General features: G+C 52.9%; 2 protein-coding genes across 2 annotated transcripts in view; both read right to left on the bottom strand.

Moving 5' to 3' along the window:
* Positions 1 to 1,159: 1,159 nt before the first annotated feature.
* On the bottom strand, positions 1,160 to 7,425 carry ATP6V0E2 (ATPase H+ transporting V0 subunit e2). Its single transcript, XM_081288091.1, has 4 exons — positions 6,987 to 7,425; positions 5,364 to 5,411; positions 3,406 to 3,521; positions 1,160 to 2,961 (listed from the first exon to the last, which is right to left on the bottom strand). The coding sequence occupies exons 1-3, from the start codon at positions 7,268 to 7,270 to the stop codon at positions 3,428 to 3,430; spliced, it is 426 nt and encodes a 141-aa protein (XP_081144217.1). The 5' UTR covers positions 7,271 to 7,425; the 3' UTR covers positions 1,160 to 2,961; positions 3,406 to 3,427.
* Positions 7,426 to 8,887: 1,462 nt separating this feature from the next.
* ZNF862 (zinc finger protein 862) overlaps positions 8,888 to 16,999 on the bottom strand; it is a 34,997-nt gene continuing 26,885 nt past the window's right edge. Inside the window, exons 7-9 of the mRNA XM_081282962.1 lie at positions 14,531 to 16,642; positions 9,516 to 9,637; positions 8,888 to 8,923 (exon numbers count right to left, since the gene is read on the bottom strand). Coding sequence (XP_081139088.1) covers positions 8,903 to 8,923; positions 9,516 to 9,637; positions 14,531 to 16,642 — 2,255 coding nt within the window. The 3' untranslated portion in view covers positions 8,888 to 8,902. The remainder of the gene's footprint in view (positions 8,924 to 9,515; positions 9,638 to 14,530; positions 16,643 to 16,999) is intronic.

Genomic DNA, 16,999 nt, shown 5'->3' with positions numbered 1-16,999 from the left:
GACTTCTTGGCTGTGGAGGGCGATGGGGGCATGTGAACTCAGGACCACCCCCTCCTCTTTGAATCCTCTTTCTCTGGATTCTTTGGCGTCCTACTCAGCTGGCTCCAGACCTCTCCCAGCATCCCCATGGACCCACCCCATAAACTCTGGCATTCCTGGAGGTCCCATTCTGGGCTTTTAAGGCCTCCTGGGCCCCTCCCATCCCTTGGTGACCGTGAGGTACTTTAAGCGCAGGACTCCAACCCAGCATCTCCTGGCACGTGTCCTGACCTTGCAGCCCACGCCAACCACTGACTGGATGTTTCAACTCAGCAGGAGACAAAGGAAGACCTCAGCTCATCACACCCCCTCTCCAGCCTGCTCCTGCTCCGTGCTCATCTCCAAGCTGTCCCAGCTGGCTTGGGACTTGGTATCCTGTCACCAGGGGTCACAGTGCATGCAGGTCAGACCCTGCCTCCTCCCTCACTGGCAGCCAGCAAGTTGTGTCCAGCTCCCACCCACTCTTCTGTCCTTGCCACTTGCACATGGCCCTTGTCATCAGATGTTCCGTCTCCTATCTACTGTGCATCCTGAAGAGAGAATTCTGGAAATCAGGTTGGGTCATGCCACCTCCCTGCTTTAAACCCTCTGGATCCCAATTGCCCCTAGGATCAATCTAAGCCCCTCGACCAGCCACAGGCCTCAGAAGTTGGCTCCACCTCATGTCACCCAGTTCCTCCTACTCCCTCAGGACTTCTTTCAGCACATCCCCAAAGCTATAAGCCCTGGTCGGGAAGTACTCAGTCCTCTCTGTTCCTCACCCATGCAGAAAGCTGGGCAGGTGATTCCAGTCCTTGGATACTTAGGGATGAAGCAGGTCACACTGCACAAACACTGGGGATCTGCTTTCTTGCACAGCTCTGGTCGGGTCATCTGGGCCACAGGGGGTAGTGAGCCAAGTTCCACTCCACCAGCCAAGGCACTCCTCATCCCCCGGCCTGTGAGCAGGGGCCCGCTTTCCTCCAGGTGTCAGAAGTGTGGTTCTCAGTGTCCATGTTCCAAAAGTGCAGTTCTAAAGGCAGCAGTAGCTAGGCCCCTTTACATTTCCCCAGATCCACCCACCAAAGAACGGGAAATCAGGTGGGCAGGACGTGGCAGCCAGCAAACTTGGCAGAGGCTGGGGTTGAGCCACCAAACGGTAATCTTACATCACAATTCTTTATTAGACAAGAATCAGGTTTTCAATACAAGTCATGCTTACCATGCTCCGTTTCACAGGGAGGCTGTAGGGGTTAGGGGAGGAAGGGATTTTGAGGGGTTGTACATGGGAGGCCCCAACTTGAATGATTTGCAAACCCAGCACCAGGGACTCATATTCTCCTGCCACTACAAAAGAAGAAATGCCAAATAAATAGTCAATAAATAAGTGAGGCCGGCTAGGTATGGTGGTGTATACACCTGTGGCTCAGGAGGCTGAGGCCAACCTCAGCAACTTAGCAAGGCCCTAAGCAATTTAGTGAGAACCTGTCTCAAAATGATAAATAGGGTCGGTGATGTGGCTCAGTGGTTAAGTGCTCCTGGGGTTCAATCTCCAGTACGAAAAACAAAAACGACAAAAAATAAAACAAAACAAAAAGCCCAGGCAAGGTGAGTGAGCTTTGTCCTGACTAGCTCTGGAAGTTAGGGCAGAGTGTGATGTCCCCATGCTCTCTCCTGAGGAGTGAGGGCACTTGCTGGAGGGTCCCCAGGTCCCTCCTGGTCTGACCCATATTATCTTCATGTCTGTCTCTCACTGTCCCCAGTACAGAGCCCAGCAAGAGGCAGAGGCTGGCAAGAGTCAGGGGAGGCCCAGTACCCACACTGCTGTAACAAGGACAGATTCTTCACTTTTGCCTGCAAACTTCCCAGGGATAGCTAAAAACAGGATTAAAGACTTGGAGTCTCTGACTCCATTTTTCTCTAGTCTCCTCTGTTCAGAGTGACCCTGGATTCCAGGAACAACAGGTCTGATTGATAAATATCTCGTGCTCAGTCCAAGATGCCTCACAAGCAACAGCAACCTCCTATCAAGGTCACCAGCTTTGGTAGCTCTGCAAAGCCTCCAGCTATGCAAACCCCCAATCCTTGTTTTGTACACAACCTCAAAGTCATTGTCAGCTCTTAGACACAGGGCTAAGGACATGTGTCCCTGTTCTTTCTGGTGTAGCCGCCCATTCATGCTTGTGGCCATGACCTTTGCTGTTTGGTTTTGGGGTCCCCAGTCAGGCCTTGACTTGTCTCTCTTTGTTCCAACTCTAGGTCACTTGGATGCTGCAGTGGGGCCTGGGGAGGCCCCAGTAGGGCAGGAAGGCAGAGTAGAACATTCTGAGGAGACAGAGCCTTCTGAGAAAGCCATCAAGTGACTTCACAGCCACAAAGGATCCTGACCATATGGGTGTCAAATTTGACCCAAAGATAATTCCAAAAATTTCACATCTTGATGTGTCAGAAAATTAAAGAATGATTCTGAATTTCCCACCAGAGCTGGAAAAGGCCTTGGCCTACCCAACAGGGACCTCCACTTCCCAGCAGGCAGGGAAACAGCTGATAACCCAGCCCGACTCCACCCCAGGCTCCAGTCTCCGGGTCTGGATGCCCCTCCCTCTCAGGGATGCCACCATCCTCCGCCTGGATGGAGTCCTGGCTTTAGCCCCACTCGTAAGGGACAGATCCCACTAGTACCAGCTTCTCAGCTGGGATCCACTTGGGAGGGGGAGAAAACCCCAGGGCAGTGGGAGTTTCAGGGCAGGATGCCCCTGCTCAGCCTTCCCAGGCCCCAATAGTCTGGGAAGATGGGGCATCCTAGACCTGGAGGGCCTGGGAGGTATGGGCCCAAGGTGCTGGCAGGAGGGAGTGCAGAGGGACCAGGACAGTTGTCGGGGAGGATAGGGTTGAACTGTCTCCAGGGACATCCAGTCAGGGTCATCCAGAGAGCTGGCACACCTGAAATGCAATATCACATTAAGGGTCACTGTGGAGACCTTACTTGCTGTGGAGACCCTACCCCCGCTCCCTGGAGAGCATCCTCAGCCCTGTTCTTGTCCTGTCCCTCTGTCCAGGAGGCTGTCTCATTATTCCTGGGACCTAGCCTCACCTCGCGTGAACAGATTCCATCTCACCCGTCACCTCCCATGACCTGGCTGCCGCACACCTGAGGCTGTGTGTGGAGAGGCTGCAGGGATACATGCCTCCCTAGGAAGCACCAAGGGCATGGAGTAGGGGCCAGTCTTCAGCTTCCTTGGTTGCGGGCACTCTGTGGCAGGGAGCTGGCACTCAGCCTTTGTGTTTTGCTGAAAAAATGAATGCCTGAACCCAAGGGAGAACTCGTCCATGACCTGCCTTCCCTGCCTCCCCACCTGCAGGGCCCCCACACCCACACCCTGGTACCTGGGGCCAGGAAGGTGGTCCATCACTCCCACAGGAAGCGCACATACCAGATGGTCTCGTTCTTCAGCTGGGGCCCAAACAGGGGGTTCAGCTGAGCCAGGATGGCTATGAGCCAGCTGCAGGGGACAGCAGAGTGGGGGATGGGCTCAGAAGGGATTTACCCTGCACACCTAGGGAGGTCTTGGCCATTCTTTTCTTTTCTCCTAGAGAGCAAGTCGCCAACACAGTAGGTGGCACAGCTTGTACATGCGCCCAGGGCCCCAGGGAGCTACCCAAGCTGCAGCAGGCAAGGGGCACTGGTCTGGGGTTTGTGGGTTTTGATTTGGCTTGATTTGATTTTTTGTAGATTTGTAGGGTCCCTGAATTAGGGCTGGAACAGGGATCTGGGAAACAGTGAGGTAACCTCAGGGGTCTTTGGGAGCCACTCCCACGGGGGTCCACAAACATCTCTGGTTTGGACTCCCCAATCCAATACACGGGGGTGGGGGGTGCAGGACAGCAGTGCCAGCCTGGAGGGGCGGTATGCCAGAATGGCCTTGTTTCTTTGTGATGCTGGGGACAGAACCCAGGGCCTCACACATGCTGGGCAAAGGCTGTACCACTGAGCTACATCCACAGCCCAGAATCACACCTTTCTGGAATAAGAGGGAGGAACTATCCCAGGACAGGAGAAACTGCGGGGCAGACAGCCTCATGCCTGCCCACTGCTGAGCCACTTCTATCCTTCAGGCCAGGGACATGAAGGCATCCCAACAGCACCTGTGCATCTGGGTGGTGTCTGGCCCTGTCCCTTAGGGCAAAAGTCCCCATTTTGTTTGTCCATAGTAGAGGCCTCAGAAAATTTTGAGAGTGCCTGGCTCAGAGCCCCTATCAATGGTGCTCTGCCTGTTTCTGCACCTCGGAGTCCCCTACAGCAGCCTTGGGAGCACCCAATGCCTGGGAAGCCATCAGGAATCTTACTTGCTTTATATCAGCATCATCAGACTTTATGTCTTGTAAATATAATTTCTAGGTGTGGAATTTTCTTAAAATGTCTCTGTGAAACTAATCTGTGGCCTGTTTGCCTATATGCTGATTTGGTATTAAATAATTATCCCATATCTTGTGTGTATCCCATTTCCCCAAATTTCTGGCCATCATCCTTTATGTTCTGGTTTCTGATCCATTAAATTTAGCCCCTCTGAGGCCCTCCCTGGGGCAAATGAAGACATTCTGCCAAACTCTGAAGGACCAACAAACAACATTAGAGAAAGGAACTTATAGATGATTTTTCCAGGGAAAGTGCTAAAAGAAAAACAAAAAACAGAAACAAATAAAAAGCAACCTGTGCCCAGGTACTTGCATCCTTAGGTTTTCTGAACCTCCAGGGTACTTGTCCCAAGTATGAAGAGTTGTTCTTGCTTACTGCTTCTAACCAGCTGCACTCCAGTGCCTGGGGCCACTCATTAAAAAAATACAGATTCCTGGGCTGGGGTTGTGGCTCCGAGGTAGAGTGCTTGCCTAGCATGCACGAGGCACTGGGTTAGACACATAAAAATAAAATAAAGATATTGTGTCCACCTATAACTAAAAAATAAATACTTAAAAAAAAATACAGATTCCCAAGAGCAAACTGGAGACCTGTCTGTGATGCTGGATCCAGGGTGGAATGTGAAAGCTGTGTTTGAAGGATCCATTTGGGTGACCAGCCAGGTCCAGATACCACTGAGCTGATCCAACCCCATTCGTTCCACAAGTGGGAAAACTTGGCTTGTGGGTGCTACAAAATTCATGCAGAGCCAGCACAAGAGCTGGAGTCCATGACTCCCCTTATGCCCTCATCTGATCTCACGACCCCTGCACATAGCCTTCACTTCTGGGTTACAGATTCAGCCATTCAAGCAGGGTTCACTTCCAGGCAGAGAAAAGAGCAGGCCAGGGCACAGCAGGAGGACAAAGCTGAGGAGGGCAGTACTTACAAGAGGTAACAACACACAGCGGTGGCCATCAGCATGGTGATGATCACTCTGCAACAGAAGAGGACACAGGTCAGAAGGGTGAAATCAGCACTTCCAGAAGGCCTGGCTGGGGCCAGAGAAAGAGCTACTGATGTCAGCTCTGTTCCCAATGGCCTCTCTGATGCCACAGGAACACAGAAGGCTGAGTCCTATCAGGGTAAGAACTGCAAGATGTAAATGAAAAATTCAAATGTCATGGGAAGGCTAACCTTGCCTATATCCAAGCCATGTTGCCAACACTTGCCTTCATCTCCCTTTTCCATCACCTAAGATTTCTCCATCTTAATGCAAACATGTTGAGAACTGTCATTACCCAGAGCTGCACATTGTGGAGTGGCCTCTGGGATGCAAAATTCACTGGACAGGGAAAAAAACGTAATAGAGCAGAAATCAGAGCAAGAGGCAAGGAGACTTGAGACATTTTTGAGGCTGAACTCTGATAAAGTACAGGGACTAGCAACATTGTATCTAATCAAAACTGAAGACAAAAGCTTAAAATGCAGCAGGAGAGATGTCAGTTGACTCAAAAAAGAACCACCAAATTTGGCAGAAAGAATGACACTAAAATGGTTTACAAAGTGAAGTGGAGGGACCCTGCAGCCCTGAGGATTTTTTTTTTGTATCAGAAATTGAACCCAGGGGCACTTTCTCAACTGAGCCACACCCCCACTTTTTAAAATATTTTATTTAGAGACAGGGTCTCCTTGAGTAATTTAGGGCCTTGCTAAATTGATGAAATTGGCTTTGAACCCCCATACTCCCTCAGCCTCCAGAGTTGCTGAGATTACAGGTGTGCGCCATCACGCCTGGCTGACATGGCAGATTTTTAAGAACAATGGCAACACTCATTTATCCAAGCAGCCTCCAGCCTTTTAGCTTAGGCTAAAACTAATCCAAAGCTGGGCCTTCGACCTCAGATCTAAAGCACTTCCAATTGGTGCTGGAGAAATTAGTACTTGATCCCTTATTTCGATATTACCTCGCAATTTGGGCCAGTCCTGGTTGGCACTGGGTGGGTAGTGCTGATCAGACAAAGGATTTGTAAGGACAATATGAAGCAGCAAATGATGAATGGTGCAGAAATATGCTAAGGAACCTTCTAAAATTAATACCAGCTACAATTATCCAGTATACAAAATGTGCCATACACTGCTGTTTTAAGTGCATTATTTCAGGTATTAGCAGCCTTATGAGGCAGGGATCATCGACATCCCCATTTTACTATGAAAAAAACCGAGGCCTGACATTTGTTCAAGGTCCCAGAGATGGCGAGAAGCTCAGAAATTGCATCATAGTCCATCCGCCAGTCAGGAGGGGACGACAGCAACTACAATGTCGCTTGCTCTTCACCTCAGTATCTACCCTCTCTCCCCGGCCTCCTGCCTGTTCCTGAGCTGAATGCAGCCCGAATGCGGAGACCTGGAGGAGGCGTCACAGAGGGGTGCCCCGGCTGTGGGCGCTGGCTTGCAGCAGGGAAACAAAAAACAAAAAGAAAAAAAAAAAGTCGCCCCGGGGTGGAGGGCGAGCCCAGGCATGGGACAGGGGAGGGGGCGTAGGTAGCCAAGCCTTGAGCGCCTTCCTTACCCGCGGTTGGGTCCCTTCGGCACGAACCAGGGTCCGGCGAGGCCGATGAGACCCCAGAATGTGGTGAAGATGATGATTGGGAGGGCAAAGGAGTGCGTCGTCATAGTGGGCGCGAGATGCCCAGGCTGAGATGCTGGCCGGAGAGACGAGGCAGACGCTGCGCTGGTCGGGACAGCGGGTAGCAGGCAGCTGACTGCAGGCAGCGGGCAGCGGGCAGTGAGCATGCGCAGAGGGACCCAAGGGGGGTCTAGGATCTCATCTGGGCACGATCCGCGCACGCGCATCTCGGGGTCGGGCCTGGTGGGTAAGAAGCCTTTACATTGTCACTCAGCGGCAGAGGGCGGTCCTTCCGAGGACCCCATTTGTTAATTGGCTGAACGGTCCCGGGACCTAAAGAAACGCCCCGCTCTTGGTGTACTGGGGACCCACGCTCCTTTTTTGTTCCCAAAGACCCCTGGCGCCGTGGGTCATCCCTGAGGTCGTCCCTGCTTTGTACCCCGATCTTGCGCTGCAGCCAACGATCTCCCCACTCCCGGGGCGGCGGACCGGGATGTGGACCTGGGGTCCTGGAAGCCGCAGTAGACGAGAGCGGCTGAGCTGAGCCCAGTTAGGGGGCGGCAGGATCTCAGCCTGTGCTCTGGCCCTCAGTGGCGGGCGGCGAATGCGGAGGGGCCAGGTGGGCTCGAGGGCTGACCCCGGCAGCCCACACTCATCGGGTTACGGCGCCCTCTCCTGGCTTCAGTCTAGGAAACCCAGCAGCGGCTTTGTGTTTAGGTTCCCGACTCCGCGCACAGCTACTGTCCGCTCAAATATAGAGTGGGGCCGGCAATTCCTATGAAATTGCTGGGGGACAAAGTGAAGTGAGCATGGGGAGAGCACCTAGCATAGTAGGGCGCTCTTACTGTGAGTCTGATTTTGCCCCTGAGCTCTTTGGAGATGAAGAGCGTCTATCACTCTCTATTTTCTGTAGGGATACCTCTACCTCCTGGTAGAGGTCGCTCTAGCAGCAGTCGGCTCCCCAAGCAGCCTGCCACATATATTTTCTGGCTTCAGGGGTTGCGTAGCACGGGAAAGGAGCCTGTGATACAGTAGAGGGGAAATGCCTTATACTGACGCCGCCAGTGATGTGTGGTTCTAGCTGTTTTCCCAAAGCAGGAACCAGTCACATCCACCTTCGCCATTCTCTAGTTGAACCTTCTTAACCATCATTTCAACATTTATTTATCGGAGATGGAGGTGAGTGATACAAAGATTTTGAGTGTAAAATTCCACCCTCCATCATTTCAGTATCCATGCAAGTTAGAGGTAGGAAGGGAGTGGTACACAAAGATCTTAGGTATAAAATGCCATCCTAGCTTCGGAGGAGATTCTAATCAAGTTGAGGAGTGATACACTATGTTAAAACTATCATGCTGGTCGAAGACTCCTAGCTCAGCTGTCTTTGTCACTAGTTGAGCTTGATCTTTCTTGGGAACCTCTCAAAGAGGAAAAATGTGACACTATTTTATACAGCTCCTAGAACTCTTGAAATTGCATTGAAATAAACTTCATTTCTCCTGCATGGTGTTGGAGTTCTCTTAAAACCTACTCCCACTATTCCGACTGATGGCATTTCAGTGGGGAGCACAAGTCAGCTTCAGGACTGGCGCGGGTGTGTGTGCACACCTGTGGGTTTAGGAAGAGTGAGGCTGGCTGTCTTTTCACAGAGCATGCTGCTGCTGCTTTTGCTGATTTTAAAAGAGAGAAGTGCTTTGGGTGAAGGATTCCCAGCATCCCCAAGAAAGGCCCCAGACCACCTGTTAGCCAGGCATCTGCCTTCCCTCACAGAGCTCATCAGGTTCCTGGAGCCTCAGGAGCTGTCCGGGCTGCAGCCTGCAGATCCACGTCTCTCAGAACTTTGTCCCCCCACTTCCCCTCTATGATGGGAGTTGGATAGCCTGTGAGAATTACAGCAGGAATTACAGCCTGTGAGAATTACACCTAGGAATTCCTGAGACCAGCTACTCCTGAAGGGACAGGGACAGTCTGGGTGGGAGCTGTAGGCTAACTCCTGCAGAGGTTCCCGTCTAGCAGCCACAGACGGAACTTACACTCAGAAGTACTCTGCTTCACAAGCCCCTGAACACAAGAGCTCTTTCTGCAAAACTCCATCTCATTATGTGTAGGAGGAAGATGAGGGATGGGTTTTATGATAGAAACCAGCTTGAGGGTTGAAACAGAAGGTCCCTCATGAAAATTTCCTGATAGGTTGGCCTAGGCAGGTATTTAGTATGGTTCACTGAACCTGGCAGTCAAGAGCAAAGGGCCAGGTACTTCTCTGTCCATCTGTGTTCCTAAGGACATACTGTCTTCCGTGACATTGTTCATAGAAACGTTTTCTGACTTGCCTATAGAAGGCTCCCCAGCCTTCCTAGTAGCAGCTGCTTCAGGAGCTATTGAAGTGGCAGTGAGAGCCCTGACTCCCTAGCAGAGGTCATCCCTGAACAGATGCTGTGATGACAGGAGGAAGTGATAGCCAGATAGCCTCACCTGGCTCCAGGACTTCAGTATTCTCAGATCCTGGACACTTCTCTGAGTTGAGACACTGAGCCACACTTGGCCCCCACTGCACCATCCACACAATCCTGCTCTCAGAGGTGATCTTGCTGGGACTACAGGAAGAGAGGGTGATAGGGACTGAAATGTAGTATGTCCTTGTCACTAGATTAATGTCTGAGCTCTTTTTACAGAGTTTTTATTGTTTTCTGAACTAAGGATTGAAACACTGAGCCACGTCCCCAGCCCTTTCTAATTTTTATTTGGAGACAGGGTCTCACTAAGTTGCTTAGGGCCTAACTAAGTTGCTAAGCTGGCTTTGAACTCAAAATCCTCCTGCCTCAGCCTCCCAAATCACCAGGATTACAGGCATGCACCACTATGCCCTGCTCCATCAGTGGTTTTAATGTCTTAAAAAAAATGTCCTCAGATAGAGTCGACTCTTCTCTACCAAAAAGACTCGGTTGTACCTCAGCCTCTGTAGTAAACCTTTGCTCTTTACTGCCAGGAAGGATGTGTGGCCTGCAGAGCAGGGCTGCAGTGGCATTCTGAGAGCTGGTCCCTTAGGAACTCTTTGGGGTGGCAGGTCTGGCACTACTGGTGGAAAGAGATGTTCTCCCCTCAATAGTCTGGCTTTGATATTCCCAGTAAATCCAATGAGACAGCATTTGTGAAAGGACTCTGCTAACTATGACATGCCAGGTGGCAGGGAGATAGTGGCACTCCTCACTACATCCCACTTTCACTGTGAACAGACTCTGCTCACCTCCAGGATCAGAAAGGACAGAGACCCAGACAATGCCGAAGGCACACACGTGCTTCCCTGCCCACCTGTTCTGGGCCCTGTCACCTCTTGAAAGAGGGGTGATCCAGCAAGCTCTGATCAACATCCCTCATCTCCGGAGTCTTAATCAGGGCCTTAAAAAGCTTGTGTTGAAATAAACTGCTTTATTCAGATAACAAAAGGTTAAGAATTGAACATGGTTTTTAAACCACATTTGTACATTGTTGAAACTAGAGAAGGCAAGGACACTCTTGGCCAGTCACCTTTGGTTTCTTGGCTATGAAGACGCTTATGTGAGGGAACTGGTGACCTTGTCTCGAGCACCCTAGGGACTTGCCCTTTGCAACACACAGAAACAAAGCTATGGAGTTGGTTACACTCTAAGGTGCCCGGCTGGGACAGGGGCTAAGCTCCCTCACTCCCCCAGTCTCTATGGCTACTGAAATCAAGTGTCAAGTACAATGCTGGTTACTTAGAATGTCAGCCCTTGAGGGCGTCAGTCATCAAGGAAGGGAGGGCCAAGGGCCAGGATGTGTGCCTGGAGATGCTGTCAAAATTGCAGGCAGGGAAGGAGGTGGAGACAATGGCCAAAGGAAAGTGCTTCTCCTACCTCACAGTGCCCCCCAGCTCATTTCCCTGTGAGGCAAACACAGGCGCATTTCCCACCAGGGTCTCCAGGGCCCAGACTCTAGAACACAGCCAGCCCCTGGACACAGAGCAAGAAGGCCAGCCTGGGCACTGAGGTTCTGACAGAAGGGCACTTGCCACATGGCCACCAGGGGTCCTCAACAAGAATGTCACTTGTCTTTTCTCTTTGCCTTGAGCAGGCAAAGACATACCAGAGGTGGCCCAGGTCCCTGGAGAAACTTGGGGTAGGGCAAACACCTGGGATAAACAGCATTTTCAGTTGCCGCTTCAGGGACCAATTCCTCTCCACCAGTGGGAGGCACTGGATGGTGACCACCGTGTGCTGAAGTGGAAAGGGAGGGCGCTTGCTTGCCTGACAGCCCCCTCGGCTCTAGAACTCCTTCCAGACTGCTCTGAAGAAAGCTACCCTGAATGCTCAGACTGGTGGCTCACTTAGGGGGCTTTGAAGGGATGGAAGACCCACTGGAAGGGCACTTGCTGGAACATCTCTGGAGTCTGGAATCCCTGGGTGGGGCTGCAACCCCACCCCTGCCCTGGCAAACCCCTGAACTGCTCAAACGCAGGTGGGTGGGAGAGGGAGGTCTGTGCCCTAGGTGGCCACCTCCCAGAGCTGGAGGGTGAAGGCCTGTGCTGTCCCTCAGCTCTCAGGCCCAGAGGGCTGGTGCGGAGGTAGCTCCACAGGGTGGGGCAGAAGGGGGAAGGAATTCCTGACTAGAGGAACATGAGGTGCTAAGGCAGAGTGTAAGGGGGTAACAGGAAGGAATGCAGGATCCAGGGCAGCTGCATAACAGTGAGGCACCTGGCTGCCAGCATCTCACAGGCTTCCAGCACCTGTTGGCATAAGAATCAGGCTGACCGCTCGTCAGGGTGACTATGGGTACTTGCACCACAGAGCAGGGCCCCCCTGCAGGCATAAGGCAGGAGTGAGAAGCCCTCCCCTCAAATATTCCTTACTTCTCACCCATGGCTAAGGCAGGCAGAACCTGGACAAATCATCCCGCCCTGATGGGCAGGCCCCTGAGCCAGCAGAGGCCAAGCTGCTGACTCCCCTGGGGAGGGAAAGTGCTTCACTTCAGGCTGAAGACAGTGGAGGAGACAAAGGACCTGGGCGTGCAGGAGGCCCTCTGGGCCTTTAGGGTCACGTTCTTAAGCTGCAGGATAACCACAGAGTTCCTGCAGAAGCCTGTTAGAAACTGCCAGTAGCTAAGCCCTGACAGGGTGATTCCACACATCTGGGTGGGGCACACTTAACAGGCAGCCCTGGTGGTTCCCAGCAGAGCCCCCCAAACAGGCTGCAGAAGCATGGGCATGCCTGTCCTTTTGAAGGTACATGTGGAGAGCACCTCAGCCCACAGCAGGACTCTGGGGGCACAACTTACTGTCCCATTAAGGATGGAGACCTGGAGAGAGCCTTCTCTAATGGTATGGCAGACGGGGAGCCAGCAGGCACTTGGACTCTCTGCTGTACTGCATGGACGGGGAAACTGAGGCACAGAAAGGAAGGAATTGACCATGGCAAGCCACTGCCTGCAGTGGAGCTGGTCTGATCTCACATTCCCCAACTCCAGACTTGATCCCATGTACTCTTTTGTTCTGATGCTGGCCATGCCCAAGGGCTCCAGTGGCAGTGGGGGGAGCACAAAGCTTCCCTCCAGGGAAAGCACTCATCTCCCCGTCCTGGAGCTGTGGAACAAAACCCATCTTGGTGCTCCACGCAAAGGGTTTTCCTCTGCTTCACCCTAAAAGCAGGCCCAAGCGCAGTAGAGAAATGCCCTGATATGCCCAGCTCGCTGGCTTATTTGGAGTGGCGAGGCACTAATGTGCTCATTTACAACTGTGGGCAATTAGTGGCACACCTCCTAATTACCCTGTCCTTTGGGAATGCTGGTTTCAACCATCTGCCCACTTTCTGGGCCTTTAGGGGCATGTCTGCCAGGACATTCTAGAACCTGCAGAGGGCCTGTTCTCATAAGTTGGGGGAGAAGGGCCAGGGTCATTAGGGGATTCCCAAAGCCTTCTCCAGGCTGCCACTTGCTCAGAACTGTGTGTGGCCCCTGGGCTGGTGCTTGGTACAGGAGTCTCAGGAGGCTCCATGATGCAGTCCTTCAGAACCTCCAGGGCTCCCTGGAGGGTGGTACGGGTGGCTTTGGGGCCACAGGGCCCTCCATGTGGAGTGTTCCCATCCCCTCCTTCTTGAGCTCCGCACCTGTGCAGGAGAGGAGAATGACAAACAGACCAAGCAAAAGAACCAGCCAAGCACGCCCTCAGGCCTGCGTGCTGAAGACAGCGTGCAGGACAGGCTAGGTGGCCCAGCAGTGCACCTCGCAGCCCTTGTTCTGTCTGGTGTTTTTCCCTGGCAAGGGAGCTCAGCATTGGGCAGGGTTGTGTGTGGGAATCTGTCCCTAGCAGACATGTAGCAATGTCTGGAGGCATTTTTGATTGTCACAACTGGCGGGTACTAGTGTCCACACAATGTATGGAGGCTACCACAGGAAATATTCTGCTGAAGGGTCCACTGCCTGCCCAGGCAGGAGGGTGTCATCACATACAGCAGTTGTTTCCTCCCAGGTAGAGTACCTGGCCTTGTGGGCTGGACAGCTTGCTGGAGGGCACCCAATGGCGCCTTTGCCTCCTTCACCCCACGTTCCCTTAACTGGTGTGTGCGGAACTCACTGAAGCCCCTCTCCGCCCTCAGTCTCTCATATGGGAGGGACTGCCTCCTGCCCCAGCTGCAGCTTCAGGGCCACTTGGCTTCTTGCAGAGCCTGAGTCCACCCTGGCACTCAGTCCCACTGCTGATGACCACAGGCACAGAGGTGAGAAAGAAGGGAAGAGGTGGTAAGGCGAACAGCTGAGCAAGCGGGAACAGCCTGGAGGACTCCCGTGGCTTGGTTCTCAGTGACCACTTAAGAGGGAGATTTCTTGTTTACAGCTGTCAGTAGTGTGCCCTCTGGTGTGACATGGCTGCCCTCAGGCCTGTGACCAAAATGAGCTCTGTGGTCTAGGTGGCCGTTTTCCTGTTCTTTCACTGCCTGAGATACCTGCCTTCCCTCTGCCTCATCTCCTCCACTGCTACCCCGACCCACGATGTCCTCTTCCCTCCTGCCAATCCCCACACAGCCCAGGGTTGACCCACCCTGCTTAGGACATGATGCCCTGCTCTGCCCCATCCAGTCCTCTAGCTTAATTTCTGCAGGCTTCACTTGGTGCCATCTGTATTACTGGCCAGACTGCTCTCAGGGTTCTGAGTGGACTTACTACCTCTAAGATGAAAACCAGAGCCCCAGGAGGCTGACCTGCGCCCGGCCACAGCCAGGGTGGCTGTCAGGCTGCAGAACTGCACGTTCTTCTCACCATGCCTGCTGCCTCGCGCCCGTGCTTTGGTCTCTCTGGGTTGGGTACACACCTGTGAGGGTAGCTCTTATGTCTCTAGCATCCACTGGCCTGGCTGGGCAGAAGCCCCTGGGAACTGAACCTCTTCTGTGGGATCCCTCGCTCCCACTTCTGGCTCTGCATGGGACCTGGCTAATGAGGTTCTCTGCTTTGTCACCCTTGTGGGGAAACTGCCTTGTACTTACTTGTGTGGGAGCCGCCTGGCACCCGGGCGCAGGAGTAGACATGGCTGAAACGCCGGCCTGAAGAGGTCAGGTACCAGTGCTGGATGGCAGGCTGGGGGTCGTACTCTGTGACTGCCACACCGTTCACCGCTGTCATCATGAGCATGTTGAGCACCTCATTGGAGAGCTTGGTCCTCTTGTCGGTCCTGATCTGGTTCATGGCCTTGAACCCCCGCTCACAGCAGGAGGTGGAGATGGGCACACAGACTACCACAGCCACAAGCCTGCTCAGCAAGGGGAAGCGGCAGTGCTGGGCCAGGGCGTTTTTACACAGCATGGAGAACGGGAGGTTCTGGGCAGTGGCTTTTAGACCCAGCCACTCCTGCAGCAGCGCTTCCTCACTGTACCCTGTAGGAAGGGAGAGCTCAAAATACCTGGCAAGGCTGAGAATGTCATCATTCCCAAAGTGGGCCAGTTCAACCCCACTGGGCCAGGTCATGGTGTCAAATACCTCCATGCTCTTGAGCTGAGGGGGACGGTCCACATCAAACCGCTGCCGGAGGTACTCGAGCCCAGTCAGGATCATTCTCTCCCTGTCAGCCTGGAACCGCTGCTCTGCCATCTCCATCCTCTCCAGGAAGACGCCGTGGAGCTGCCCATCCTGGAAGCTGGCATTGAACTCCTCCTCCTTGGGTCCTGCCTGGTGGCGGAGTGTCTCCAGTGCCACGTAGGCCCGTCCCAGTGTGGCATTCACCTCTGTGATCAAAACGATCTCCTTCTGGCACACCTCAGACAAGGGCCTGTAGATGCTAAGGAAGTCCAACAGGAAGTGGCAGAATTTAATAAAATGGAAGCCCTTCATCAGCTTCAGCATGCCCTTGGCCCTGTGCCCAATCTGGCCCCCTGCTTCTGCCACACTCTGGAGGTGCCTCGCCAGGGCAGGCCAGCTCACAATGAGCGCGTTCAGTGTGCGCCTCTTGCTGGCCACCCACCTGACCGCATTCAGGTCCTTCAGGCGGACGATCTCCTGCTCCAGGGCAGCCGCACCATCCTGCAGCTCGCTCAGTCTCTTGTTGGAGGACTGGTAAAACTTGAAGACAGTTCGGATGTGCCTATCACACTTCTTCACTAGGTCGATGCTCCCACAAGCGTCCACCACAGCCAGGTGCAGCCGGTGGGCCACACAATGGACAGGCAACAGCTGGGGGATGATCTCCCGGAACTTCTCCATGAGGCCTCCCTTGCAGCTCAGCATGGTGGAGCCATCAGTCCCCAGGCCCACTACCCAGCCAGGCTTCCGGAAGGGGATGTCCAGCTCATCCAGGGCAGCAATGATGGTCTCAAAGTACCCATCCACTGTCTCACTGTAGAGAGGGGCCAGGGTAATGTATGACTCTTTCACTTCCATCTGCTTAAAGTAACGGATGTAGATCCCCACACAGGCCTGGTCGGAGGAGTCTGTGCAGCTGTCCAGCAACACACTCACACATGGAGAGTTCCGGATGTCACCAAGGACCTCCTTCTTCAGAGTCTCTGAGATGTATTTGATGAACTGAGTGCATGAAGTGCGATTTCGATACTTACCTAAAATCACAGTCCCAGTGCTCTGGAGGAGCTGCAGGACCTTCTCAAAGTCATTCAGGGGCCTGGAGTGGTATGCGATGGAGTAGGCAGCATTGAAGAAGTGTTCCATGTTGGCCATGAGGTCACTAGAGATCTCTGGGATTAGGGCAGCCTGAGGGCTGTCATCTTTGACGGCCACAGTGTTGACACAGAGTTTGTGTGCCTTGCTAACTTCGTGATATTTTAAAGTCTCCACCTTAAAAGGCCCAGTATAGCCTCGAACTAACCGAGATGATTTGTCATGGAGGGTAGGTCTCTCTCTGCAGACTGAGCAAAAGAGCTTGGTTTCTGTGGGGTCAATTACTAACCACGGGAACTGCCCAAACCACGACCTCTGAATGGATCGGGGTCGGTAAGTCCTCTGGATTTTCCTAGGTCCTTCTGCGTCTACCTCACACATGCTGGAAGGGCAGTAGGCATAAGAGTCCACAGGAGGAGCCGGAAGTGGTGCCGATTCTGCAGCCCAGGATTGTGCATCTGCCTCTCTTTCTGCTACCATTTTCTTTTTCCCTTTGGGGGAAATAACACTGTGATTAGTTTTGCTGCCAGAGCTCTGCAGTCTTCTACCAGCTAAGATACTCCCAATCCAGTAAATGTTCCTTATGCAAAGCAGAGAAGCTGAAGGTGACCCCTCTTTCTAGAAATCATTAGTGACTTCTACTTCACCCCTCACCATATTACTTGTGAAAGTCAATCTGGTGGGCTGGGGTTGTAGCTCAGTGGTAAGGCACTTGCCTGACATATGTGAGACACTGGGTTTAATCCTCAGCACCACATCAAGATAAATAAATAAAATAAAGGTGTTGGATCCATCCACAACTAAAAAATTAAAAAAAAAAAAAAAAAGAAAGTCAATCTGTCTCCCCA

This window comes from Spermophilus citellus, assembly GCF_964194105.1.
Source record: "Spermophilus citellus genome assembly, chromosome: 3".
Taxonomy (NCBI): Eukaryota; Metazoa; Chordata; class Mammalia; order Rodentia; family Sciuridae; genus Spermophilus; species Spermophilus citellus.
This window is presented reverse-complemented; position numbering and strand designations above follow the sequence as displayed.

Excerpts from the sequence above, each read along its gene's own strand:
- ATP6V0E2 (XM_081288091.1), bottom strand. The coding sequence starts at position 7,270 with ATGCGCGTGCGCGGATCGTGCCCAGATGAGATCCTAGACCCCCCTTGG. Across the intron at positions 5,412-6,986 it reads CCGAAGGGACCCAACCGCGG|AGTGATCATCACCATGCTGA; the intron begins GTAAGGAAGGCG and ends CTTCTGTTGCAG. Across the intron at positions 3,522-5,363 it reads GCTGTGTGTTGTTACCTCTT|CTGGCTCATAGCCATCCTGG; the intron begins GTAAGTACTGCC and ends TGTCCCCTGCAG.